Source organism: Amia ocellicauda, chromosome 6 (genome assembly GCF_036373705.1).
Source record: "Amia ocellicauda isolate fAmiCal2 chromosome 6, fAmiCal2.hap1, whole genome shotgun sequence".
Taxonomy (NCBI): domain Eukaryota; kingdom Metazoa; phylum Chordata; class Actinopteri; order Amiiformes; family Amiidae; genus Amia; species Amia ocellicauda.
The window spans coordinates 46369146-46395889 of NC_089855.1; the positions used below are offsets into that span (position 1 = coordinate 46369146).

The 26744-nt window shown below is 44.4% G+C and overlaps 1 protein-coding gene across 1 annotated transcript; it reads right to left on the reverse strand.

The window, feature by feature from the left end:
• Window positions 1-26711, reverse strand: LOC136751581 (GTPase IMAP family member 8). The gene is made up of 4 exons (XM_066707299.1): window positions 26172-26711; window positions 24463-25338; window positions 2244-2888; window positions 1-1652 (listed from the first exon to the last, which is right to left on the reverse strand). The coding sequence occupies exons 1-4, from the start codon at window positions 26200-26202 to the stop codon at window positions 586-588; spliced, it is 2619 nt and encodes an 872-aa protein (XP_066563396.1). The 5' UTR covers window positions 26203-26711; the 3' UTR covers window positions 1-585.
• Between the last annotated feature and the right edge of the window lie 33 nt (window positions 26712-26744).

Genomic DNA, 26744 nt, shown 5'->3' on the forward strand with positions numbered 1-26744 from the left:
TGTTTTTCGGCCTTGCCCTTTATGCACCGAGATTTGACTGCATTCCTTCAATCTTTTAATTATATTGTGCACTGTAGAAGGTGAAATGCCCAAAATCCTACTGATTTGTCTTTGGGGAATGTTGTTCTCAACGTGTTGGATTATTCGCTGACTCATCTGTTGGCAGATTGGCGAGCCTCAACCCATCCTTGCTCTTGAAGGACTAGGCCTTTTTTGGAGGCTCCTTATATACTATAATTTCACAATTGCCTCACCTGTTTCACATCACCTTCTTATTTCAACTTGTCACATCACTATTAGTCCTAAATTGCCTGTCACAGGTTTTTTGGAACATGTTGCATACATCAATTTCAAAATAAACATTTACCTTAAAAAAACTATGCAGTTGATTAGGTAAAACATAAAATACCTTGTCTTTATATGTTTTTTGATTAAATACAAGTCAAAGTACATTTACAAATCAGCATTTTCCATACTGTTCCAACTTTTTCGGAATTGGGGTTGTTCGGAATTATCTGAGTTTGTGAAATGTTTATTTATATTAAAGTAAAGACAGAATTTCCCCCTCCCCACTCTTGTCTTCCACTACTGAATACAACAATGAGAATCATGTTTTAGTATATGACATATATTTACTGCTGCACCTGCAAAACCTACTGCTATTCCTCCAAATACGCAACCTACTACTGCTTCTACTTGTCCTACTAAACTCCGTGCTGCTCCTGTTCTTGTTCCAATCAAGAATATTTTGAAGATGTTGATTTCTGCTTCTTCTCTTGCTTTTAACGCAAGCTTGCGAGATATTTCTTCCCTTTTCTGTCGTTCTCTTTCTTCTATTCCCCTCCTGATTTCTTCCTCCAGTAGTTTTATCTTCTGCTTTCTTTCTGCGCTGTCTGTCTCTAATTTAAGAATTTCTTTCTGCTTCTTCTCTTTCATTTCTTGGCTGCATTCCCTTTCTATCTGTTCTGCTTTCTCCTTCATTAGTCTCTCTTGCTCCTGTCTGATGAGTCTCTCTACCTCCAGGTACATCTCACTTTTGTAGCAGCTGCCATTGTTTTCTTTCACCATGCTGTCTATTTTCTCAAAGAGTTGCGTGACCTGACGGCGATCTTTGCTTTTGTTGTTGAAGGTATGATACCTGTTCCCACATTTTTTAATCACCTCTTTTAAGTTTCTCTCACTGGTTTCCACATAGGTCTCAATGTCATCCTCTAAATTGTCGGCATATGTGAACAGGACCATAATATAGCGAGAAGCGTTCTCACCAAACATGTTCTGGACCAGTTTCACTGCCTTCCTCTCCTCCTTTGTGAAGCGTCCAGTCTGCAGCACTAGGAGGAAGGCATTGGGTCCTGGAGAGGACATAGTGATACAGCGCCCAATCTCATGGAAAGCATTCTTTGTAGAAAGCTCTGGGTCGCACAGGCCTGGGGTGTCAATAACAGTGACTGCTCTCCCATTTACTCTTCCTGTCTTCTTCTCACACACCTTTGTGACCGAGCTGGACGAGGCTTTAGCTTTGAATTCTGTTCTGCCCAGGATGGTGTTTCCTGCTGAGCTCTTGCCTGTGCCAGTCTTGCCCACCAGCATGATCCTCAGAGCAGATACAGGGCCAATCAGAGACTCCTTGTCATCTGTCCTGCCCTGTGACACTGCAAAACACAATCAGTTAGACACTTGTCTTCAGAAACACCTGATGTCAGTCAAGGATCCACTGTACTGAAGATCTGAAAAAATTCTGAAGCATTATCTTATGAATTATTTAATAGAAATGGTATTAATGTGACACCTGCCAGAAAGACACTATCACAAAATGTTATTTTCACATTTCTTGTAGTTCAAACAGTTTTGAACAAAGTGAGTATGAAAGGCAGTTTAAAATGCTTTCAAAGCAATGAAAACATGTAAAGGACTTGGGCCTGACATAATGATTCTGGAAGTCTGAAGCTTAACTAGAAATACCAAAAAGTGACCGGGAAGGAGTTTTGTGTGAAATGTATGAAAAATGTGAACTAAAAAATATAAATGTAAACAGTGGAGAACCCCCCCCCCACTAAAACTCAGTTTGTGTTTATTGCTATGTAGTGGAAATTGCCTTAAATCTCAACCTATTGGCTGTAACTGATCCCCTTAATTTTGTTTTATACAAGAAAAATATACACAAAAATTACATGATTGTTTTTCATATATAAAAACGCACAACTGAAAATCAGTTTAATTGTAATATTGAACATTTCACTCACTTTTTTCCATGTGGGCCCTTCTGGGTTTCAGTTTGCAGTATCTCTCTCCACTGTCCCTCACCATAAAGTCTATCTTGTCCAGCAACTGTGTGACCTGAGTGTGGTCAGCAAGGTCCCTGTTCCTGAACACGTGGGTCCGGCCCCCACAGGCCACTATGAGCTGCTGCAGCTCCCTGCCCTGGCTCTCAGTGTACTGCTGGAGGGTCTCGTCCTCCAGGTCCTCCCCCCTGGTGAACAGCACTATTGTGAATCTCAGAGCCTCCTGCCCAAAGAGATCCCTGACTGCCTCCAGCAGCCCCTGCAGGGTGTCTGGATGGGCCCCCACAGGAAGCACCAGCAGGAGGGCGTGGGGCCCCGGGCCAGACAGAGACACACTCTTCCCTCTCTCTCTCTCCAGCTCCTCTGCTGGGAGCTCTGTGCTGAACAGGTCTGGAGTGTCGATCACACACAGCCGCCTCCCTGCAGCCTCGCCCCTGCCCTCCTCACACTGCCTGCTCACCAGCTGGGCTCGAGGCCTGGATGTGAACTGCCTCCTGCCCAGGATGGTGTTCCCAGAGGCACTCTTCCCCACTGCAGTCCTTCCCAGCAGGATGATCCTGAGGGGCTCATCTGTGACCACTGAGGGGGCTTCTACAGTGTCAATTCCTAAAACAAGATTCGAGATAATTTTCCATAAGAAAAATAATATAGTCATTTAATTTTAAACCTATAATGTGGCTGCTGTGAGGAGTGTTTCATTGCAAGCTTGTCACAATGTGGAAATAAACCCTAAACCCGTGGAATGGGGGAGGGGAGAGGGAGAGAAGGGGTGCAGAGGATGAGGAGGGGGAGATTGAAGAGTTAAATTTCATGTTATTATATGAGTTTTTAAGCGGTTTATGTTCTGTTTCCAACTTCTGCATAAAAGGCTGCCGCAGTGTTTCTCACAGCACAGACTTTTCCTACCATTGATGAAGGTACAGATACACGTATTTTTAATTAATTCCAATTTTCTAATGTGAACATGTTTACTCTAATAAAGGAGAGGACTGTATACGCCCAATGAGAAATCATAAAAAAAGTGTAACCGAGAGGATATCAGGAAGGGTTATCAGGTAATCATTCAATCAGATGCAAGAAAGGACCTGTTCACCTTGGAGAAAGTCCTACAAGAACCTCCATTTTATGATGGCTGTGTGGACCAAAGATTTTAAAAGTTAGACTGTATTTATTTATTTTTATATAGGTTATTGAAAATGTTTGTATTTGCTGCCTAAATGTTTAACTGCTATATAGTGTAGTGAATGCACTGCCCAAGGGGTTTCTGCGCACTTCCGTAGGAACCCAATCAAAAACGTCACTCTATCAATGCTGCCATTGGCCCCTGTGCATGTCACTCACAACAGGTCCCTTCCCACTTCCTGTTCTATAAAACAGGATGCCTACGCAGGTTTGTCCTCTTTTGCCGGGAGCTACAACTCCCGCGCAACCTTGCAACCCTTGGGCAGTGCTTCCTTTTTCAGAGGAAAAAAGCGGACTCTTGCTCTATGGCACACAGCCTGAGTGGGCCACAGACCTGCTGACCAAGGAACTATGTACACTGCGAGGCAGTGAGAACAGCCTACATGTTATATATACATAGCGGGGTACAGGCCAGATTCACCATGCAATGCAATAATGAACAAACTATATACAGGGTGGTGGAAATGTACTTGTAGGCCAAATGACAGACCGTGGGAACACATCGACAGGCTGTCATCAAGTCCAGGAGCAGCTCGTGTGGGTGCACGACTGGAAGGCATAGTCCGGTGGAAGGGAAGACATGGTTTAATAGCTCCATCAGGATGCGCTTAACATGGACAGACTGGGAGAGGAAATCAGGACCCAGAGAACTTGGGCTATTGGGGCTTGACTGCAGCCAACATCAGGTTCCCAATGGAAGGGACTGGTTCAGTCACATCCAACCTGTAGAACCAGACAAATGTAAGTGGCGAGTCCCAAGCTGCAGCCGCACAAATGTCTGCCAAGGGAGCGCCTTGATGTGGGCCACCAGTTGTTCAGGCACCGGTGTCCCGGTGGACTCGTAGGCCATGGTAATAGTGTACACAATCTGATGCGAGAGGCGCTGTTTTGAAAGTGCCTGGCCCTGTGTCTGCGCTCCATAATACACAAACAGTAGGTCTGAGCGCCGAATGTCCTTAGTGTGTTCCAAATAGCACCTGAGGGTCCGCACAGGGCAGAGCAGGTGAAGCCGACTCTCTTGCTCAGAAGCGAAGGAAGGAGGATGAAAAGCCACCAACTCAATAGGCCTATTGACATGGAATGGAGACAGCACTTTCGGGAGGAAAGCAGGGTCTGGCAGTTGTAGGAATACTGCGACCTTGTAGAGGGAGCTCTCACCGACTTAATAGTGGCTACTACTGCGTCTGACAGACCCCAGGCTATCAAACGCTCCCACTCAGGGGCCAGGCCCAGAGCTGCTGGAGGCTGGATTGGGGTGCCAAAGTGTGCCCTGCACCTGGGAAAACAAGTCCACTCTCATTGGGAGTTGCCAAGGCTCTCCGTAGAGGAGGGCGATCAGGTCTGCAAACCAGAATCTGCGAGGCCACCTTGCGGCTATCAGCAGAACTGTCACTCGTTATCTCCTGACCTTCTCCAGAACCACCGTCCAGCAGAGCGCAGATTCGGTACATCCTGCTGTTCATGGCTGTGTGTGCCAGTGGCAGTTCAGTCCCCACCTCCTTATAGAGGAAGCAGACAAGCAACCCGAGGCCACTGTCATGCCTACAGGGCAGTTCTGTCATCCAGGGATCTGGTGTTTTATTACAAAAGTTACCTATACAGGTCATAGCTGAGTCTAAGAAAGTGTGTTGTGAATTTTTTTTCTCCACTGAAGATGAAGTCCAGTGAGATGAGGAGAAAAGCAATAGTCTCTTATTACAGAAAAAAATACATAAACAGATTTACATAAATAAACATTATTATGTATTTTATGTTTATTTGTATGGCTTCAGATCAAAGGTTCTGATGACAGTGGAAATCATGACTTGGCAATCCTTTTGAAAATCCAGTGAATAAGAGAGCACACAATATCAATCAAATATAATAAGCATTCTCTGATCTTCCCTGCCGACAGGGATTCCCTCAGTTCAGTGAGAAGTTTTGTTTCCGACCTGTGTTTTCTACCTCTTGACCACCGACTCCCGGATCTCCTGTGTAGTATTGTTTTCCTATTCCTTGACTCTCTGCCTGCTCTCTTGACCACGTCTTTTGGATTATCCATATTGCTCTTTTCACTGGGTATTGACCTATTGCCTGTTTTCGACCTGACTCTTGAATCTGTTTTTCACCCCGCACTTAGGTCTTACACCCTTGGCATCAAAGGGCTTCTCTTAGTTCAGACAGTAGGTCATCAAGTTTAGAAATTGTAAACTTTAGGTTTGTGTACAGTTTGAATAACTGTGTAGCATGTAAACCAGGGATGGCGAACCTATAGACAATGAATATATAATTTGAATGATGCAGTATTGTTACAGTGCAGTAAAATGCACAAATCATATTTCATCAAGTGTTAAGTTTGAGGATTATAATGCTAAATTATATTAAGAGAAACAATCACAATGCATCAAACTGCAGAAGAGGGACTATTGTACATTCATCTGTCATATTAGAGCAGACCGGGGTGGTGGATTCAGGTGCGGGGCAGACAGGAGAGTGGGATGAAGAGGATAGAACTTGCAAACTAGTTAGAAGGAACGTCTTGGTCAAAAGGGCAGGCAAAAGGTCAGTCGATCGAGCAAACGGCAGCAAGGAGGATCCGAGAAACAGCAACAAAGAACAAGGCAGTGTCTGGTACACGGTAGGCTCAAGGTAAGGCTCAAGGTTGTAACAATAAAGCTAACAAGACTTTGCAGGTTGTGTGGGAGCAGGAGATATAAATACACAGGAAAATGAGGAAGGAGACGAGGGTTAGGTGAGGACCCTGATTCAATAATGACGAGAAAGGGAGACAGAATTGAGAAGACAGTTGGAGCAAGGGCGACATCAAGTCTTGAGGTTCAGGCTCAGGGCCTGACAGCATCACACATGCAAACTTGCTTTCTATCATGCACACACACACACACACACCCTTGTAGAAACAATGTACTGCTTTTACATTTTGTAAAATAAGGAAGACTTGTAATACATTAATATATATTGTGTAGCAAAGATTTTTTTAAGAAAACTAAATGCTGTGGTATAAATCTACCAAGAAATAAACAAGGATTCTCAAATATACTCTACAAATCAAAAGGCATAATTTTTGTAGAATTTTTTTTTTGTTGAGAATTTACAATTTGCTTTCGCCAACTTAATGACATTTTTAAATTGTGTTAGAATGTTAAGTAGGAATGATCATGACCAATTCTCAGTTTACAGGAGACAATGGTAAGCAAAATGCTTATTTCCCATGTGTCCAACAGACATGTCCATTGCTGACTTCAATCACATTTCAACAGACTTACTGTTTATGTAAGTTTCCTCCTGGTCTCAGAATACAGCAGCACCTTGAAATAGCCATCAATACATTAACATATGAATATTCAGAAAATAACATGAGCGCTTTTCAATTACTTTGGGGACAGGGCCGTCCTAAACGAAATCACTGATTTTCTAAAGTGCCAATTTCTTCAGACAACTGAGGGGTGTGCTGGCAAAAAAATCACAGATAGACACTCATTTGGCATACCAAGATATACGTCTCTGCGTGCCATCCTGGGCACATGCCATCACTTACGTAAACGAGTTAGTACAGAGCTGAATGATATCTCTAACAGCTGCAACCATGGGCTGTAGTGCGGGGGCAAGCCAGCAGTGAGATCTCTTACAACAGACCGAGGCTTAGGCCAGACAGCTGGGCCTAGGATTTACTGCTGCTGAGTGTGCTCTTGCCGTGGAAGAAAAGATCTGAAAGGCAAAACTGCCACAGCGAATAGTCTAACAGTTAACATATATATAAGGATACAGTATTATATTTAAAGCAACTAGAGTAAGTACAGTGAGGGAAAAAAGTATTTGATCCCCTGCTGATTTTGTACGTTTGCCCACTGAAGAAATGATCAGTCTATCATTTTAATGGTAGGTGTATTTCTACAGTGAGAGACAGAATAACAACAAAAAAATCCAGAAAAACACATTTCAAAAAAGTTATACATTGATTTGCATGTTAATGAGGGAAATAAGTATTTGATCCCCTATCAATCAGCAAGATTTCTGGCTCCCAGGTGTCTTTTATACAGGTAACGAGCTGAGATTAGGAGCACTCTCTTAAAGGGAGTGCTCCTAATCTCAGCTCGTTACCTGTATAAAAGACACTGTCCACAGAAGCAATTAATCAATCAGATTCCAAACCCTCCACCATGTCCAAGACCAAAGAGCTGTCCAAGGATGTCAGGGACAAGATTGTAGACCTACACAAGGCTGGAATGGGCTACAAGACCATCGCCAAGCAGCTTGGTGAGAAGGTGACAACAGTTGGTGCGATTATTCGCAAACGGAAGAAACACAAAATAACTGTCAGTCTCCCTTGGTCTGGGGCTCCATGCAAGATCTCACCTCGTGGAGTTTCAATGATCATGAGAACGGTGAGGAATCAGCCAAGAACTACACGGGAGGATCTTGTTAATGATCTCAAGGCAGCTGGGACCATAGTCACCAAGAAAACAATTGGTAACACACTACGCCATGAAGGCCTGAAATCCTGCAGTGCCCGCAAGGTCCCCCTGCTCAAGAAAGCACATGTACAGGCCCGTCTGAAGTTTGCCAATGAACATCTGAATGATTCAGAGGAAAACTGGGTGAAAGTGTTGTGGTCAGATGAGACCAAAATCAAGCTCTTTGGCATCAACCCAACTCGCTGTGTTTGGAGGAGGAGGAATGACCCCAAGAACACCATCTTCACCGTCAAACATGGAGGCTTTGGGGGTGTTTTTCTGCTAAGGGGACAGGACAACTGCACCGCATCAAAGGGATGATGGACGGGGCCAAGTACCGTCAAATCTTGGGTGAGAACCTCCTTCCCTCAGCCAGGGCATTGAAAATGGGTCGTGGATGGGTATTCCAGCATGACAATGACCCAAAACACACAGCCAAGGCAACAAAGGAGTGGCTCAAGAAGAAGCACATTAAGGTCCTGGAGTGGCCTAGCCAGTCTCCAGACCTTAATCCCATAGAAAATCTGTGGAGGGAGCTGAAGGTTCGAGTTGCCAAACGTCAGCCTCGAAACCTTAATGACTTGGAGAGGATCTGCAAAGAGGAGTGGGACAAAATCCCTCCTGAGATGTGTGCAAACCTGGTGGCCAACTACAAGAAACGTCTGACCTCTGTGATTGCCAACAAGGGTTTTGCCACCAAGTACTAAGTCGAAGGGGTCAAATACTTATTTCCCTCATTAACATGCAAATCAATGTATAACTTTTTTGAAATGCATTTTTCTGGATTTTTTTGTTGTTATTCTGTCTCTCACTGTTAAAATACACCTACCATTAAAATTATAGACTGATCATTTCTTTGTCAGTGGGCAAACGTACAAAATCAGCTACTTTTTTCCCCCACTGTATATTGGTGGGATTTTTCCATTCTGAACAGAATGGGTAAACATTCTTTTTCAATCTGCGCATAACCTTGCTCCGTTTGTGTTATCGCTCTGCTCCCAAAAGCAATCGGTTGACCACCTTGCATCAGGGCTGCTCCCAGTCCTGTCTCTGACGAGTCACACTGTAACAGTAAACTCTCTTCAGGATTATAGTACTTCCGGATAGGTGCTGTTCCCATCATGTTCTTTATTTTCATGAATGCTTGTTCTTGTACATCTGTCCATTCCCATACAGTGTCTCTGTATGTCAGTTGTCTCAACACTTCACAGTTGTCTGACAGGTGTGCACAGAATTTTGACAAGTAATTTACCACCCCCAATAGTCTTTGCACTCCTTTAACATCTATAGGTCTGGGCATTTCTTTGATTGCTCTGATTTTTTCTGGATCAATTTTTAGGCCTTCTGAGGTTAGCAGATGTCCTATGTATGGGACTTCAGACAGACTCAATTTGAATTTCTCTGGGTTGAGCTTGATGTTTTTATCTCTACATCTTTGTAAGGACAGTCACAGTTTTTTGGCATGATCCTGCTCTGCTAATTCTGGACTATCTCCTTCTCCTACTATCAGTACATCATCTGGTATTGTTCAGATTCTTGGGAGACCCTCCAGAGCTTGGCTCAGCTTCCTTTGAAATATCTGGTGCAGGGCTAATTGCCATATGCATTCTCAGCCATCTGTACCTACCACAAGTTGTAGGGAATGTGGTTAAGTAGCTGGAGCCTTCTTCTACCTGTACGTGCCAGAATCCATTTTTTACACTGCAAACAGTGAAAGCTTTAGCCTTAGACAAATCTTGCAATATGTCATCTATAGTCGGCAGTGGAAAGTGGCTTCGTTTTAAAGCCTTGTTCAGTGGCCTGGGGTCTGTAGCGTTATGATGGGTTATTTTGATAAGAGCATTTTAGCTCTGAGCTGAAGCACTGATCCAAAGAATACCTCTCCCCCCAAAGTTATCAGATTTCCTTAAAGCGTGGGACTGGTTGACATCAAAGTGACAGTCTGGGAGGATGGCACCGAGAATAGGCCAAATAGTTTGGAATCCTGCGGTGAAATGTCTGGAGAAAGGGGCCTGTAGGTAATAAAAACTCTTTGAAATGGACGAGAGCCGAAATCCAGAGCTACAAACCCGGGCCAACCGGCATTTCCAAAAGATGGCATGGATTGACATCAGTCATAAATCAAGCCCCCCTCCAATAGGACACTGGGGGCTGAAACCGAAATCCAATCTCAAAAACTCAAGAACCAATCACCTATTGATCGGACAGACATATAAAGAACAGCGCACGGTCTATCACTCTCTCTCTCTCTCACCTGAACCAGTAACTCGCTGCTACAGCTCAACCTGTAGCTCTGTTGCCCGAACCGGAACCATAACCAACCAACCAAGTTTTTTTTTCGGCAACAGAAGAGTTAAACTGGGAAGGAGATTGAGCCGTACGAAGAATTCTTTTAAAGGACTTTATTAAATAAAGAACTTTACAGACTGCGCTGCCCGCCTGTGCCCACCTGATCAGTGGAGGTTTACAGCTGGACAATTGACTAAGTCGACTGTATACGAAAGTGTTCAGTCATTTAAATAGCTATTGAGTTTTAAGAAACTTGACCCTTGGAACGAACAGGGCCCTGCTTTCCTCAAAGACTTTGTCTTCAAGTAACTACGGTGGAAACCCTGCTTACAAAGAAGATTTTGTGCACAACCTTGGAGCCTTCAAACCAGTGGAAAATCTGTTTGGAAAAGACTCTACATTCGTGAAACCCCAACTTCCAGGTGCATCGACTGAGTGGAAGTTCTTGGACAAAGCCGAACCGGACTGCCTTTGTTCCAAACCACACGGACCTCGTGCCGTGTGCTGTTATCTGAGCCCGAAGACAGAGAGGCCTCTCTGCGACGAAGTTCACATAAGTTTAACAGTTTGTAGTTTGTGATTCATGACATTTGAGAAATCAATTATTCGTGTAAAGAAACTTTTTGCAAGATGCGATTGTTTGGAACTTTACGCATGTGAATGGGGAGCTGTTCATTGTGATTGTATGCATTGGGTTCAAGGGTGCAATTTAACAGAGTGTTGCTCTGTTTCCTTTTATAAATGTGCTTAAAATGTGTTCAACTTAAGTAGAACACAAAAGAGGGACACTAATAAAAACAACCCCTTCCTTGAAAATTATATCACATGGGTATTGAAAGGGAGTTTACACAGTCGAAATTCTATTATTCTTGGATGGTGTCTATCAACACCTTCTCCTCATCTCTTCTGTTTATGAACTGTATGACATAAGATTATTTCTGTACAAGGTTGTTCATGTAGCCTGTATTATTTTGACTGAATAGCTTACTCCCGTAAGTCACCTGGGACATCAATCCGAAAACCTCTAGGGAAAGTTTGAATTTGTATTGCTTGTTTTTTGTAGACTTTCTGTTTCTGTGCTGGATTCTCTAACAGGAGTGAATTTTACACGGTCAGTCTGCACAGCACTAAACTTCGCTAAACACCAATGGGGAGAGGTGAAAGACTGCAGACTGGCAGGCAATTTGGAGATAGGACACCCAGCCGTGTAAAAAATCAAAGCTTATCGAACTAAACAATAAAATAAAGAAAAGAGAGAGAGAGAGCAGTCACTGAAATTACGAGCTCCTAAATTTATTAAAAAATATATTGTTTCTTGATGGAATAAAATACTAAAAACCAACAATACAGATAAATGAAGTAATAATTATCACTAAAGAAAAATAAAACATTGGTGAAATATTACGAAAGCATTTAAAAAAGAAGAAAAGACATCCCGAAGACAAGAATCAAAGCAGAAAGCAAGGAAAGGAAAGATTGAAGAAACTAAATTAGAAGGAAGAAAGAAAACAACTAAAGAAGAGGTAAACCATCAATTACTCTCAATATAAAATATAATATTAAAATAATATCAAACTAAAGTTAAAGTTTAGTAGTCAGTTTATATTCAAAAGTGGCAGTTGGAAATTCAGTTGGAAACTGCAACAACATATTCAAATCATCTGGTTGCCATGGAGACCGGTTAGCATGCAGAGATGCAGGACCTGCTGAGGCAGCGACGCAAAGACCAGCAAGGAGCACAAACAGGGAGCTCACACTGTCCCGGCCCACAGAGAGCAGCCTCACCCAGCAGCTCCGAGACGAGGTGACTCAGCTCAAGAGAGGAAGCAGGGCGGCTCTCAGAGAGCTGAGGAGTGAGATGAGTGCCCTGCAGCAGGAGAACGACAGCCTGAGGACCCAGCTGGGTTGCGTCAGGGAGGAGACGCAGAGCAGAAAGAGGACCATCAGGACAGAGATGCAGGGACTTAGGGAACAGCTCCACCGACACGCTGCCCCGACCACCACCGCTGCCCCAACCACCGTAGCTGCCCTGACCACCCCGACCACCACCGCTGCCCCAATCACCCTGACCACCACCGTTGACCCGACCACCGCAGCTGCCCCGGCTGCCCCAACCACCGCCACTGCTGCGATCACCCCGACCACCACCGCTGCCACAACCACCGTCACTGCTGCGATCACCCCGACCACCGCCGCTGCCCCGACCACCTCGACCACCCCAACCACCGCTGCTGCCCCGACCACCATCGATGCCCCGACCACCTCGACCACCCCAACCACCGCAGCTGCCCCGGCTGCCCTGACCACCGCCACTGCTGCGATCACCCCGACCACCACCGCTGCCACAACCACCGTCACTGCTGCGATCACCCCGACCACCGCCGCTGCCCCGACCACCTCGACCACCCCAACCACCGCTGCTGCCCCGACCACCATCGATGCCCCGACCACCTCGACCACCCCAACCACTGCAGCTGCCCCGGCTGCCCTGACCACCGCCACTGCTGCGATCACCCCGACCACCACCGCTGCCACAACCACCGTCACTGCTGCGATCACCCCGACCACCGCCGCTGCCCCGACCACCTCGACCACCCCAACCACCGCTGCTGCCCCGACCACCATCGATGCCCCGACCACCTCGACCACCCCAACCACCGCAGCTGCCCCGGCTGCCCTGACCACCGCCACTGCTGCGATCACCCCGACCACCACCGCTGCCCTGACCACCGCCACTGCTGCGATCACCCCGACCACCACCGCTGCCCTGACCACCGTCACTGCTGCGATCACCCCGACCACCACCGCTGCCCTGACCACCGCCACTACTGCGATCACCCCGACCATGAATTGTTTCACAAGCTTTCATTTACATGTGACTCCTACAAATAATTTGTGGAAAATGGTATGATATATAGGCACAGACTACTGGCACACATAAAATGGCTTAATCTCCTCAACCACAGCAGCTAGAGCCTCCAAACCAACTTTAATGTAAAGAAGACAGTTGTGAATAGTTTCACAGTCTCTGTTTTACCTGTGAATCATAACAATAATTACATTATTTTTATTTTAAACAGCTGTTGTGCCTGTTTTTCCCATACATCAGTAAATAAAGAAAGGAAAAGACACAGATGTGCTCTTTTGCTATATTATGTTTTTTCAAAAGTTATCGGGATAAAAAGGTAGATAAGTATTCTGTTAGACATTATCTTAGTTAATTTGTGGAATACACACCCATAGGATAAAAGTGATCACTCAGAATAACTTTGTAATGATTTGCAGTGACCCTTCCCTCTAAGGGGACAAGTGGACCCAAACCATTCCAGAAAAATGCCCCCCACAGCATAACAGAGCCTCCAGACCCCCTCACTGTAAGGGGTCAAGCAGTCAGTCCTGTACCGGCACTCGCCCCAGTTGAGCAGACTTTGTGACTGAAGCTCCTGACATTCGTGCCCCAATAATGACCCCTCTTTCAAAGTCACTTAAGTCCTTTCCTCTTGCCATCTTGATCCAAAATCAAGGTCAACTGGACCTGCTCAGCATTTTTATACATGCCACAGAGGGGTTCCCATCTTTTCCTCACACACTTTCCTCACACACTTTTCATCACGCACTTTTCCACGCACATTTCATCACCAGTGTCAGTTTATCACCTATTTGCCTATTCATCAGCAAATTGTATATTCAGTTACAAATTACACACAGACTTTTAGACTGGCAGTTGCAGTCCGAACTTATATATTCAATTTAGTAAATAAATACGGAGGGTAATTTGTATGGGTCGCCAAATGTAAAACAGTGCACACTTTTTTCAAGTGTCTTTTTCCACAGATTTAACTTAAATATTGTGTTTATTTCCAGATTTAGTAAACACTTAAGCCGTTTTTTCCACATTTATAAATATTTCGTAATTTTAATTAAATACTTGAATAAATGCTAAATCTCCATTTATATATATATATATCATTGGATTAAATATTTAACTAAATCCTAAATCTCTGAGTCACAAAATAAATATATAGCTTTTAAATAAATATTTAGTTTAAATCTAAATCTTAAATATAAATATAATTGTAAAATATAAATATAAATGTTAAATGTGGAGTTTGCAAAATAAATATACACTCACCTAAAGGATTATTAGGAACACCATACTAATACTGTGTTTGACTCCCTTTCGCCTTCAGAACTGCCTTAATTCTATGTGGCATTGATTCAACAAGGTGCTGAAAGCATTCATTAGAAATGTTGGCCCATATTGATAGGATAGCATCTTGCAGTTGATGGAGATTTGTGGGATGCACATCCAGGGCACGAAGCTCCCGTTCCACCACATCCCAAAGATGCTCTATTGGGTTGAGATCTGGTGACTGTGGGGGCCAGTTTAGTACAGTGAACTCATTGTCATGTTCAAGAAACCAATTTGAAATGATTCGACCTTTGTGACATGGTGCATTATCCTGCTGGAAGTAGCCATCAGAGGATGGGTACATGGTGGTCATAAAGGGATGGACATGGTCAGAAACAATGCTCAGGTAGGCCGTGGCATTTAAACGATGCCCAATTGGCACTAAGGGGCCTAAAGTGTGCCAAGAAAACATCCCCCACACCATTACACCACCACCAGCAGCCTGCACAGTGGTAACAAGGCATGATGGATCCATGTTCTCATTCTGTTTACGCCAAATTCTGACTCTACCATCTGAATGTCTCAACAGAAATCGAGACTCATCAGACCAGGCAACATTTTTCCAGTCTTCAACTGTCCAATTTTGGTGAGCTTGTGCAAATTGTAGCCTCTTTTTCCTATTTGTAGTGGAGATGAGTGGTACCCGGTGGGGTCTTCTGCTGTTGTAGCCCATCCGCCTCAAGGTTGTACGTGTTGTGGCTTCACAAATGCTTTGCTGCATACCTCGGTTGTAACGAGTGGTTATTTCAGTCAAAGTTGCTCTTCTATCAGCTTGAATCAGTCGGCCCATTCTCCTCTGACCTCTAGCATCAACAAGGCATTTTCGCCCCCACAGGACTGCCGCATACTGGATGTTTTTCCCTTTTCACACCATTCTTTGTAAACCCTAGAAATGGTTGTGCGTGAAAATCCCAGTAACTGAGCAGATTGTGAAATACTCAGACCGGCCCGTCTGGCACCAACAACCATGCCACGCTCAAAATTGCTTAAATCACCTTTCTTTCCCATTCAGACATTCAGTTTGGAGTTCAGGAGATTGTCTTGACCAGGACCACACCCCTAAATGCATTGAAGCAACTGCCATGTGATTGGTTGGTTAGATAATTGCATTAATGAGAAATTGAACAGGTGTTCCTAATAATCCTTTAGGTGAGTGTATAGCTAACATGCAAATACAGTCCTGCCCCTCTGGTGCTGGTCAGCCTCTCACAGCAGTGCAATATATTATTTTTTCTGATATTATTCAAAGTCCTGTCTACACACCGCATTGAAAAGGAAACAAAGTCAGAAAAAAAATCCATAAACACCACATTTTATTTCTTTGTGGAATGAGGTGTTAATGGCTCAAGAGAAAAAAGCTGCAAACGTTTCAGCTTCATCGGTGCTCAGGAAGCGTAGCTCACAAAGCTCAGTTTTTCTGTTATGAAAATAACATTAAAAACATGTTGAAACTTCATAAATGCATAGAGTGCATCCGGAAAGTATTCACAGCACTTTGCTCAATACTTTGTTGAAGCACCTTTGACACCAATTACAGCCTCAAGTCTTTTTGAGTATGATGCTACAAGTCTGGGCTCTGGCTGGGCCACTCAAGGACATTCACAGAGGTTTGGCTCCACCGACAGAGAGCGAGATGAGGCCATCCTTGCCCTAGATAGTACATCTGGGCCCTCCTGTCTGCGCGGGCAGCACAAACGGCAGCCTAGACCCTGACCCCCCCACATCTCGAGTCTCCACTGCCGGTCCATGTACCACTGGACTCTGAGGGGAGCCTCACTGCCGTCTATGGACAAGGGCAGCAGACAGGTAATCTGGGAGGAGGGCCGCCTATTTACTGAGCCCGCACGCGGACTTAAAGTCGGAGGCAGAGCTCATGGAGGGAGAACTGGCCTCACCCCCCACCCACTCCATTGAGCAACAACACTCACCCTGCTCACCCTGTAAGTCAGGTCCGGGAGTTTTGGGCGGTGATCACGAGGGCCGTGGACTGCTTGAGATCCCCTGACCCTCTGACTCGACCTGCTGGTTAATGTGATGCAGCCATTGTGGTGGCACGGCACCAGCTCTGGCAGTCACAGGGTCACGGGTCACGAACAGCACTCGCCTCATAGATGCGCCCATATCACCGGGATTTACTTTTGGCCCCTCCATGGAGGAGATGCTGACGCGCAATGGCCAGGAGACAGAACAGTCCCTGCAGCAATCCAGGGTCTACCCAGTTACACTCTCGGCCCAGCCTCGCAGACAGCCTTCAGGAGCTCGACGTCTCCATATCTCGGCTCCCAGGCAGCAGCCCAGGCAGCGGTCCCGCTCCCCAGCCGATCTTTGAACCGGCAGGCAGGCGCCCCCCCATTACCTCCTGGCCCCCAGGCGGTCCAGCATGACGTGTCAGGAGGACGGCTGGCAGACCTCCAACCCCTTCCCCTCCTGTGCTTCGGCCCTGTGACATTCCAACAGTCTCTGGCCCACCCATACACCCCCTAGCAACTCCGAACTATAACAGTTGGCTAATCCCTGTAGTTTCAGGCCCATCCAGCCCCTTTCTGAGGCGTGGTGTGGCCGTGAGTGAGGGACCCATTACAGTGTGTGGCACTTTGTGTCAAAATCGCCGCTCTCCTGGAGAAGCGAGCAATTTGCGAAGCACCCCCACTGGGGCAGCACAGGGTATTCTAATTCCCACACTTCCCAGTTCCCAAGGAAAATGGCGGTTTCCGCCCCATCTTGGATTGAAGACGCCTGAACTGCCACCTCGGGGGGGTTGCGCTTCAGCACGCTTGACCTGCGCACCATGTCCCAGGCCATCAAGCCCGGCGACTGGTTCATTATGGTGGATCTGAAAGTCGCTTACATTCACATCCCTATTGCGGAGGTAAACAGGAAGTTCCTCCGCTTTGCCTACGAGGGCCATGCGTTCGAGTTTACTGTTCTTCCCTTAGGTCTGTCGTTAGCCCCACACACTTTTTCCAAGTGCATGGAAGTCGTGTTCAACCCCTTGCATTGCCAAGTGGGTCCACGTCTTCAAGTATATGCTGGCGCCAGAAAGAGTTGCCTCCATACACGCGTGTCTCTCCCTCTTCTGACTGAGAGCTCGCGTCAGGGTGTCCCCTTGCCAGAGGCTGCTGGGCCTCCTAGTGGGATCATCCTCCCACTCGGCCCAGTCACATTCACTCCAGTGTGCTGGAAAGTGCTCCGTTGATGGCAGAGCCCTTACAATTTGACCCTCGGTGTGCCAATGGGAACACCAGTCTGCCACCGAGTGGTGATGATGAGGTTGGGGAGCAGTCTGCGACGGATGTGGTGTCTGAGGCAGGTGGACGGAGCCAGCATGGGCCCTCCATATTAATGTCCTGGAGTTACAAGCAATGTTCCTCGGACTGTGTCATTTCCTACCTGTCCTACGGGACAGACGTGCTGTTTTGGACGGACAACACAGCGGTGGTTGCTTATATCAACAGGCAAGGAGGTCTCTAGTCGTACAGACTGTACTTTCTGTACTGTCACAGATTCTGGTTCGCAGACTTGATCACTCTTCTCACCTGAGAGCCTTTTCCAGCTCCCATTGAGAGGAGACTTGTTGTCCCAGGTGCAGGGCACACGTTGGCACCCCAATCCGGGCCTCCTCCAGCTCTGGGCCTGGCCCCTGAGTGGGAGCGATTGATTACCTGGGGTCTGTCAGATGTGGTAGTAGCCACTATTCAGTCAGCGAGAGCTCCCTCTACGAGGTTGTAGTATTCCTACCGCTGGCGGACGTTTAGCACCTGGTGTCAAGACGGTGGTCAATTCATTGTCCAATTGGGGTCATATTACAATTTTTACAAGAGCTGTTGGACAAGGGCAAATCCCTTTCCACGCTCAAAGTGTATCTGGCAGCCATCTCCGCATGTCATGTCCAGATTGATGGCAAGCCCCCTGGGACTCATTTCCTGGCTGCACAGTTTCTGAAGGGAGCTCGACGGCTATGGCCTTCTTGCACCCCTTCACTGCCCGCATGGCGTCTTGATGTAGTGCTTGATGCACTTTCCCAAGCCCCATTTGAGCCACTGAACTCAGCTGAGCTGAAACTGGTGTCACTTAAGACTGTGTTTTTGCTGGCAATCACCTCTGCAAAACGCGTGAGCGAGTTACACACCCTGTCCGTACACCCATCGTGTGTCCGTTTAGCAGGAGATGGCTCCAGGGACACGCTACAGCCTAACCCTGCGTTCCTCCCGAAAGTACTGTCTCCATTTCATGTCAACAGGCCTATTGAGTTGATGGTTTTTCATCCTCCTCCCTTCGCTTCAGAGCAAGACAGTTGGCTTCACCTGCTCTGCCCTGTGCGGGCCCTCAGGTGCTATTTGGAACACACTAAGGACATTCGGCGCTCAGACCTACTGTTTGTGTCTTATGGAGCGAGGACACAGGGCCAGACGCTTTCAAAGCAGCGCCTCATTGGATTGTGGACACCATTACCATGGTCTACAAGTCCACCAGGACCCCAGTGCCTTGAACACCTGGTGGCCCACTCGACTCTAGGCGTTGCCACATCATGGGCCCTTTTTCAAGGTGCCCCCTTGGCAGACATTTGTGCCGCTGCAGCTTGGGCTTTACTGCTTACATTTGTCCGGTTCTACAGGTTGGATGTGATGGGATGTTTACATTAATTAGTGGATGGATGCAAAACATAAACATATTGATTGACTTTTACATTTATTTTAAATCAAGTCACAAACAGATATTGTAAACTTCATGGTCACAAATTACTGTAAAGTTTGAAGTCTCTCTTGAAAATGTGTGTAATAAGAATAGAGTATGAACAGTATGGAAGCCAGGGCCGGCTCCTGGCATAGGCAGATAAGGCGGTCGCCTTTGGCGTCTGTCGTAGGGGTGCAGACTGGTGAAAAAAATAAATAATAGCAATATATATTATTTTAAAGCCACCGGCGCTCCACATGCGCCCCTCTCTCCTTTCCTTGTGAGTCGCAATTTAACAAAATTCAATGTCTCCACATCTGACTCATTCTCAACACAGTAACCACTTGTCTCTTCCGCAAAACACCCACAACAACAGCGCAAGTGTGTATCCCAGGAACTGAACAAAATGTAATTACACGTATAAATGGACTACTACTAATGCACCAACTGCAGAATGAAGCTCTGGGGCTTCCAGCCATTCGCATGCTCAATGCAATGTTGACAACGTTAAGTGCAGAATGACATAAATCAAGAGGACGTACATTGTTGGATGACTGAGCAGCCAGCATTGCAATGCAAGACACTTCACACAAGTAATCACAATGAAAAGATCACCAAAACTGTCAGGTGAATAGGGGTGGAAAAAAGAAAGGTAGTTTAGGTAATCTAGGTTTTACAAAATCTATGCAATCAGTGGCCAGCAGCCCTGTATCCAGCAGAACTGTTTGCGCATGTGCAGAAGGTGATCCCAGTCTTTCTGTGGCGGTGGCGGTGTTTCTCAGTGATTCCTGGCTATAATGTGATAAATCATCTCTAATGCCCCGCTTTAGAGTATTTTATTCTGTCAACTCATAGTCATAGTTTGTGCTTCCTTTCAAAATATCGGTGCATTTCCACCTTCCTCGGTCTCCAATAAGTTTTGGACACTGTAAAAGGTCAATGGACGTGTAATATGTTTAATCTAAATACTGACAAAGTTTCATGACGAGTACAAGATTAGAAAGTAGTTTTTTAAATGAATTCCACTGTCAACCACTGGCTTTAAGATGTTTTAACCTGCTTTTGCTGAAAGTTTCATTCAATAATCTTAGATTTTAATGGAGATATGAGCTTATTTTTTGTTTTCGATCACAGTTTTTGTTCAACTTGGAAGAAAATGGTAAATTATCTGACAGTTAATTGTTGATAACTTCCTTAATTGTGTGCTGCATTTATGAACATGTTTACATTTATAACTGTGTTGATGTATTGACTGTATTTAGTGATTATTTCATTAACCAGGTTTGTGTCTTTGTATGTAGGCCTAATGTTAAGCGCTCTGCTTTTAAAATGAAAGGTCTTATTTTAATAAAATTGACGATGAAATATGAATAATAGGTATAATTTGAAAATCTATTTAAGTACAATCTTAAAAAAGTGATTTCCATTGCATTCTTTTTGAAAAGCCTTATACATACACACATATTACACACACAGAGCTAGCTAATATAGCTAATAATTTAGCCATTGTTTTTATTATCAATGCTAGTATGTGCTTGTATGAAGCATAAAATCACTATTTACAGCAATAAACAAAGCAATTTTTTTTAAATATAAGAAATTAATGTAATATTAAATATTTAAATTTTTTCAAGGGCGGGCGCTATCCCCAAATCTCGCCTAGGGCAGCAAGATGTGCTTCACTTTTGTCTTTTTAACTATTTTACATATTCTATACATTATTTAGGTTTCAAGTTGTACAGTAAAGTGAAGTCAGATTAAGCAGTAGACCCTGAACAATGTGAAGAGACCATGCCATGCACTGAGACAGAGATGCACAATGACGATGCTGCAGAGACACAAGCCAATAGAACATCATTTTGTACAAAATAAGAATTATGGATTTATCTCTTTATTAACTGCTTCCTTATATTATAACATACAAAACGTGGAAAGGAAGGAAATTATTCTACATCAGACCACTGAATAGAAAATTAATCAGAACTGTCTCAAAGACAATCAGTAAACTGCTTAAAGGGTGAATGAGAATCTGCAATGCAATGTTAAAATCCTAGATCCTAGTCATTCTATATGCCGTTAAGGCAGTTGCTTATGTGCTAAATCAGTGTCTAAAAGTTACTGAAGAACTAATTTTAATATTTCTAGACACATTTCACATTCCTAGAGTTTTAAAACTGACTCTGTTTCTCTGTTACTCTTTGGACCTGGCAAAGGCTGACTGTCACGTTTGCACCTCGGGGAGCACAGGAACAGGGGACACAAATACAGTGCGTGGTCAGACAGGCATGGGTCGGGAGCAGGTGGATCAGGGCAATGGAGGCTAGACAGAGACGTGGTCGAGGTCACAGGCATAGGTCATGGGATCGGGCAAACAAGGCAACAAGGGACAGACAGAGTCGTGGTCGGAAAGTTAGGCGAGGGTTCAAGGAAACACGGATACCAGGCACGGGGATACAGGGCTCTAGGAGAGGACACGGGAAGAAGGCTCAGGATTGCAGTGGCAAAGTTCACTACTGGCAAACTTCGCCCCGAGTGAGGGAAGTGAGGGGATTATATAGGGCACAGGAGACCAGGTGGGAAGATGCAGGACGAATAGGAACATAAGGGGAGTGAACAAGTGCACATGGGAGACTTGAATGTTAATAGACTGATTGGCAGGAGCTGGGAAAAGGGACAGGGAAAGACAGGGTGATAACGGCCTCTAGTGGAGAGAGAGGGTGAGTACTGGGGAACCGTGACACTGACACAGCCTCTCTCAACAGTATAGATTCTTTCTATCGTTTCAAATAAAGCTCTCTTATCTCTAAGGCTCTGCATTCTGTTGTTTCACTGCATCTTGTTGTTTACCAAACCTTGCTGTATTGGCATCCTTGACCAAAAGGTTATTCATTCATAAAGTCTATGTAGTAAGTCATTTAAATGTCTCTTGTTAATTAGTTACAATTTGTTTAGTAAGCTTGTTGAGATGGTAAATAATTGCTTTAGAGTCAGGCGGACAGTAGTTAGAGAACCAATGGCAAATTGTGATCACAATATGGTTAGCTTTGAGGCATTCTTTCAAAAAACAAGGTCCAAGTCTAAAACAATGGTCTACAATTTTAGGAAAGCAAACCTTGAAGGTATGAGGCGGCACTTAGAAGAGGTAGACTGGAGCACACTGGATACAGAGTCAGTTGAAAATGGATGCGTATATTTTAAGAATATACTACTTGAGGCTCAGGATGAATTTTTACCAAAACTTTGCAAAATGAGGACCAAATAACACTGGCCAAAATGGTTTAATAGAGGTATGCAAAAAATATGAAGAGAAAGAAAATGTTGTATAGCGCATACAAAAGGGATGGAGACGAAAAAAAAAAACAGAAAAAAAAGAGCACGATAGGTCGAATGTCCTCCTCTCGTTTGTAAACTTTCTTATGTTCTTCTTTCTTTCTAAAATGCAAAAAAACAAGTATTTTAATTTTGGGACAGGTCAAGTTCAATTTGGGACAGTTGAAATTGCACTTTGGGACGGTACCGGGACAGTAAAGAAAAAAGTTAGTTGCAAGCCCTGACCCTATTTCTGTTTGTTGTATGTTTTGTTACAGCTGGAAATGACTTGGAAATAGAAAAAACATTGCATAAAGCATTTCACAAAATTCAACATCTGTAGCGAAAACGGTTTTTGATTATCACATCAATATAATGCAGGCCCTATTTCAGTGCACTGTGCATGTTTTAACATAATTGTAAATGACTTAGATACAGACAATGAGTCTTATAAAGCAGTTTACAAAACTAATCATTTGCAGTGAAATACAGCTTGTGTCTAGCACATCTGTACAATATCACCCCTGTTTCTGTTTACTGTGCATGATTAATTAAGACTGATTGGAAAATTAGAAGTATTTCTCAAAATTCCATTACAAGAAGCACTTCTTTGTAAAAACTGTGTAAAACTGTAAAAAGGAAGACTTAAAGTCAGACACATGGTTAAGAACTTCTTAGAATTTATACAGAATATATGTTAGACATGTTACTGAATTACGTTACTCAGACAGGGTAGAAGTGTATGGCCACTGGAGTGTACATGAGAGAGCAGAGTTTTGTACAGGGTTTTTAGTGATAAAATTACAGTCATTAGGGGGTCTAGTTTTGTGTTGCTTGATAGACCCGTACAAATAGACCTGCAAAAACCCACAGTGGTGCTGAGAGCAGGACATCCTGCTTCTAAAGCCCCTCTACTGCCAGTGTGATCGAGTCAGGGGCCTCATGAATCTTGTATTTATAACTCACCATTGTCCTCTTTTATTATGTTTATATTTTTAATGTATTTATTTTAATAACTCCACTCCTGTAAAAAGTATTTCTGTGTCTCACTCATTCTCTCAGTTTTCTCTATTTCTATCTCACCTCTATTTTTCTGCATCTGGTTGTTTTGGGGTTGAAAAAACAGCAACAACACAATGTGTAACCCTATGTCACTAAAGACCCTGCTTGGTTTACACATGAGCCAGTGTAACTCTTGTGTGACTGTGTCTCCCTCTCTGTCCCTCTATTTGCTTATCTTTCGCTGTGGCCACTACTGTTGCTGTCTGTACTGTATGTTTGCTGCTATGAAGGTCTCAAAAAACTAAATATCTGCTGGTTTAATAGACATATACTTATTTATTTAGAAACACTTAATATTTCTAAAGTTACTTTAGTATTTAATGTTTTACTTAACATCATGGGGTTCAGTCTTTACTTTTGTAAGAAAGTTACTACAATAAGGCTTTGGTTTGACCCTTGAGAGTTATCTAACTAACTAAAGGCATCTTATGATAATTTTAATTTATTTTATATTAAGGATTTCTTAAGTTAATTTAGTATGATTTAGTTTCATTTACTTAATGTCAGGGGGAAGTATGTTGAAAATGGTGTTTTCATTCTTTATTTCTGTAAGAATGTTACTAGTTAGTTATGCTGAAGGCTGTTAAAACATCTTATTGAAAATACAATCAAGGCCATTAAAATTACTTGTTATTTAAACATTTTTCAATTGGACTGTCAAAACCTGGGAGATTTGGACGATCCTCATTCACGATGTTTGGAAAAAGTGCCATGTAACTCTTATACTACACACAGCACCACGCTTCTACAGATTGGTGACTCTCAGCAAATTAGTCAACCCTATAGGGGCCCTTGGACCACCAACTTAGAATGGACACCGGTCAGTATTATCCCTGCCGGTCAAGCCATGAGGTCAGTAAAATTCAGCAACACCTAAAGCGCCCCAGAACACACCCCTTCAGAATGTACATGCCTTAAGTGCCCCCACTGACTCGACCAACTAGAAAAGGTCAGCTCAAGGTCAAATCCCCCACAGCCCGTCTTTCGTTAAGGTACCTCATATTACTGCTTGCTTCCTTACCTGCTGTCCTCAGCTCTTCCTGCAACTCTCTGATCCTGGTGTCGTTGAGTTCTATCTCCATTTCTCGCTTCTGCCGCTGCTCCTCCAGTTTCTTCTTCTGATCACATTCCCTCTGGAATTTGACCTTCATTGTCTTCATCTCTTGCTGGATTTCTCCATCTCTCTTCTTCATCTCCTCCCTCTCTCTCTGTATCTCCATCTCTCTCTCCTTCATCTCCTCTTCCCTCTTCCCCAGTGTCCTCTCTTTCTCTTGTCTTGTAGACTCCTCCAGCTTTAGGCATAACTCTGTAGTATAACAGCCTCCTCTGTTCTCTCTGACAACTGAATCTATTGTCTCCAGCAGCTCTCTGACCTGCCTACGGTCGCTCTTCTTCTCGTTGTTGAAGAGGACACTCCTGCCCCCACATTGCTGGACCAGCTTCTGAAGGTCTCTGCTCTCCTGGACAAACTCTCTGAGGGTTTTGTGTCTCAGCTGATCTCCCCCAGTGAACAGGACCACAGTGGAGCTCAGAGCCTCCTCCCCAAACAGCTGGCGGACTCGCTGTGCTGCCCTCCTGTCCGTCTCTGTGAACACTCCCACCCTCAGCACCAGGAGGAGGGCGTGGGGGCCGGGGGCACACAGAGAGAGACAGCGGTCCCTGTGGAGCCTTGCCACTTCCTCACAGAGCTCAATGTCCAGCAGACCAGGGGTGTCCACCACAGTGACCGTTCTCCCTCTGACTTTCACTGCTCTGCTCTCACTCTGCTGTGTTGTAGGGCCAGCGCTGGGCCCACAGAGGAACTCCTCTTCCCCCAGAATGGTGTTCCCTGTGGCGCTCTTCCCCACCCCCACCTGTCCCAGCAGCAAAATGCACAGCTCAGAGCGCGAGCTCTTGTCTGAAACACAGGAACACATTTAATACCCTCATTGGGTTAGAAAAAACTGTGAAATACATTGTGTACAGTCTATGGACATTGAATACACATTCTATCAGTGTGTAATTATCATTGTGTGATCCCAGGCAGACTGATATGCCCAGATTAGAATAAACTGGCGACTGGAAGAGCAGCTGCAACTACAGAGATGACTTCCTAATCCATTTATTTCATAGGATGAACATATGCTGAGGTTAATTTCTAGAATATATTGTCCACATATATGGATTACAGATCAAAGCATAATTAAAAAATACCCTGTATAATAAATTATATTTAAATATATATAATTATATTAAATACCCATGTGGAGGCTTTGACATGCATGTGTCAACTACCAGCAATGAAAGCCAAAAGGCCTCAAGTTTGGATTTCCTCTCTGAGAAAATTGTAAAATGAACATGAAGTCATTCACAGGATCCATGCAGGACTGTTTCGAGAGGCGTTTAATATGTGTATTAGGTGTATACGATGTATATGAATACATCCTCTGACAGAACCGAGCCATGATGAGTTCAATATTTATCAGCTCACACCTGCCCTGGGATCTCAGCCTGATAGATAAGTGATAAGTGAAACAAAATCATCAACAACAATAACAGGAATGCGTCATATCAGGCTTTAAAAGATACAAACGAAAGTGAAACTAAAGAACTGTGACTGTAATACAGTATCACTACTCATGTGGTATAGAATAGTATCCTGCACTTGTCTCAGTTTATATATATATATATATATATATATATATGTGTGTGTGTGTGTGTGTTAACACTTTGAGGATATGAAACACTCACTCTGAGCTGGTGGTGCTCCTGCAGTCGCCATCTCACTCTCCGCGGTCACTTCACAGTTAGGAAAGTCCTTGTGATAAAACTCCCCGTCTGCTCACATTACCTCCAGTGTCCCGGCCAGCCTCCCTCCAGCGGACAGCAGCGGGACTGCGGCTCAGCCTCATAGCGAGTGACGCAATCTTTCAAACTCACCCAGACAGCGTTTTCAAATGTGCGAAATACTCAATAAATAAGTAAATAAATACATCTCGAAATAAAGTATGCCTTTGATATGTAGAGTACATTTGTGTAATTCTTTTTCAAGTCAAGTGTCTGATAGCAGGGCAGTGGCGAAGCTGCGGGTGTGCCCGGCTGTAGAGGCTGCATCATGCGTACAGTAAACGTGTTTGCATCACAGCGTACACTTTGATATAAACTAAGATCCTGCGTGTTAGTGTGGCGGGTGAGACCACAGCCTGCCTATTAGGGCTTAATTAATTAAATCTGTTTTAGCAATGAGGGGTGTGTGTATATAATCGGTCCTTGCAGCAGCCATTGCGACGATGAGCAGCTGTTTATGTTGGTCTCTTTGCGGCT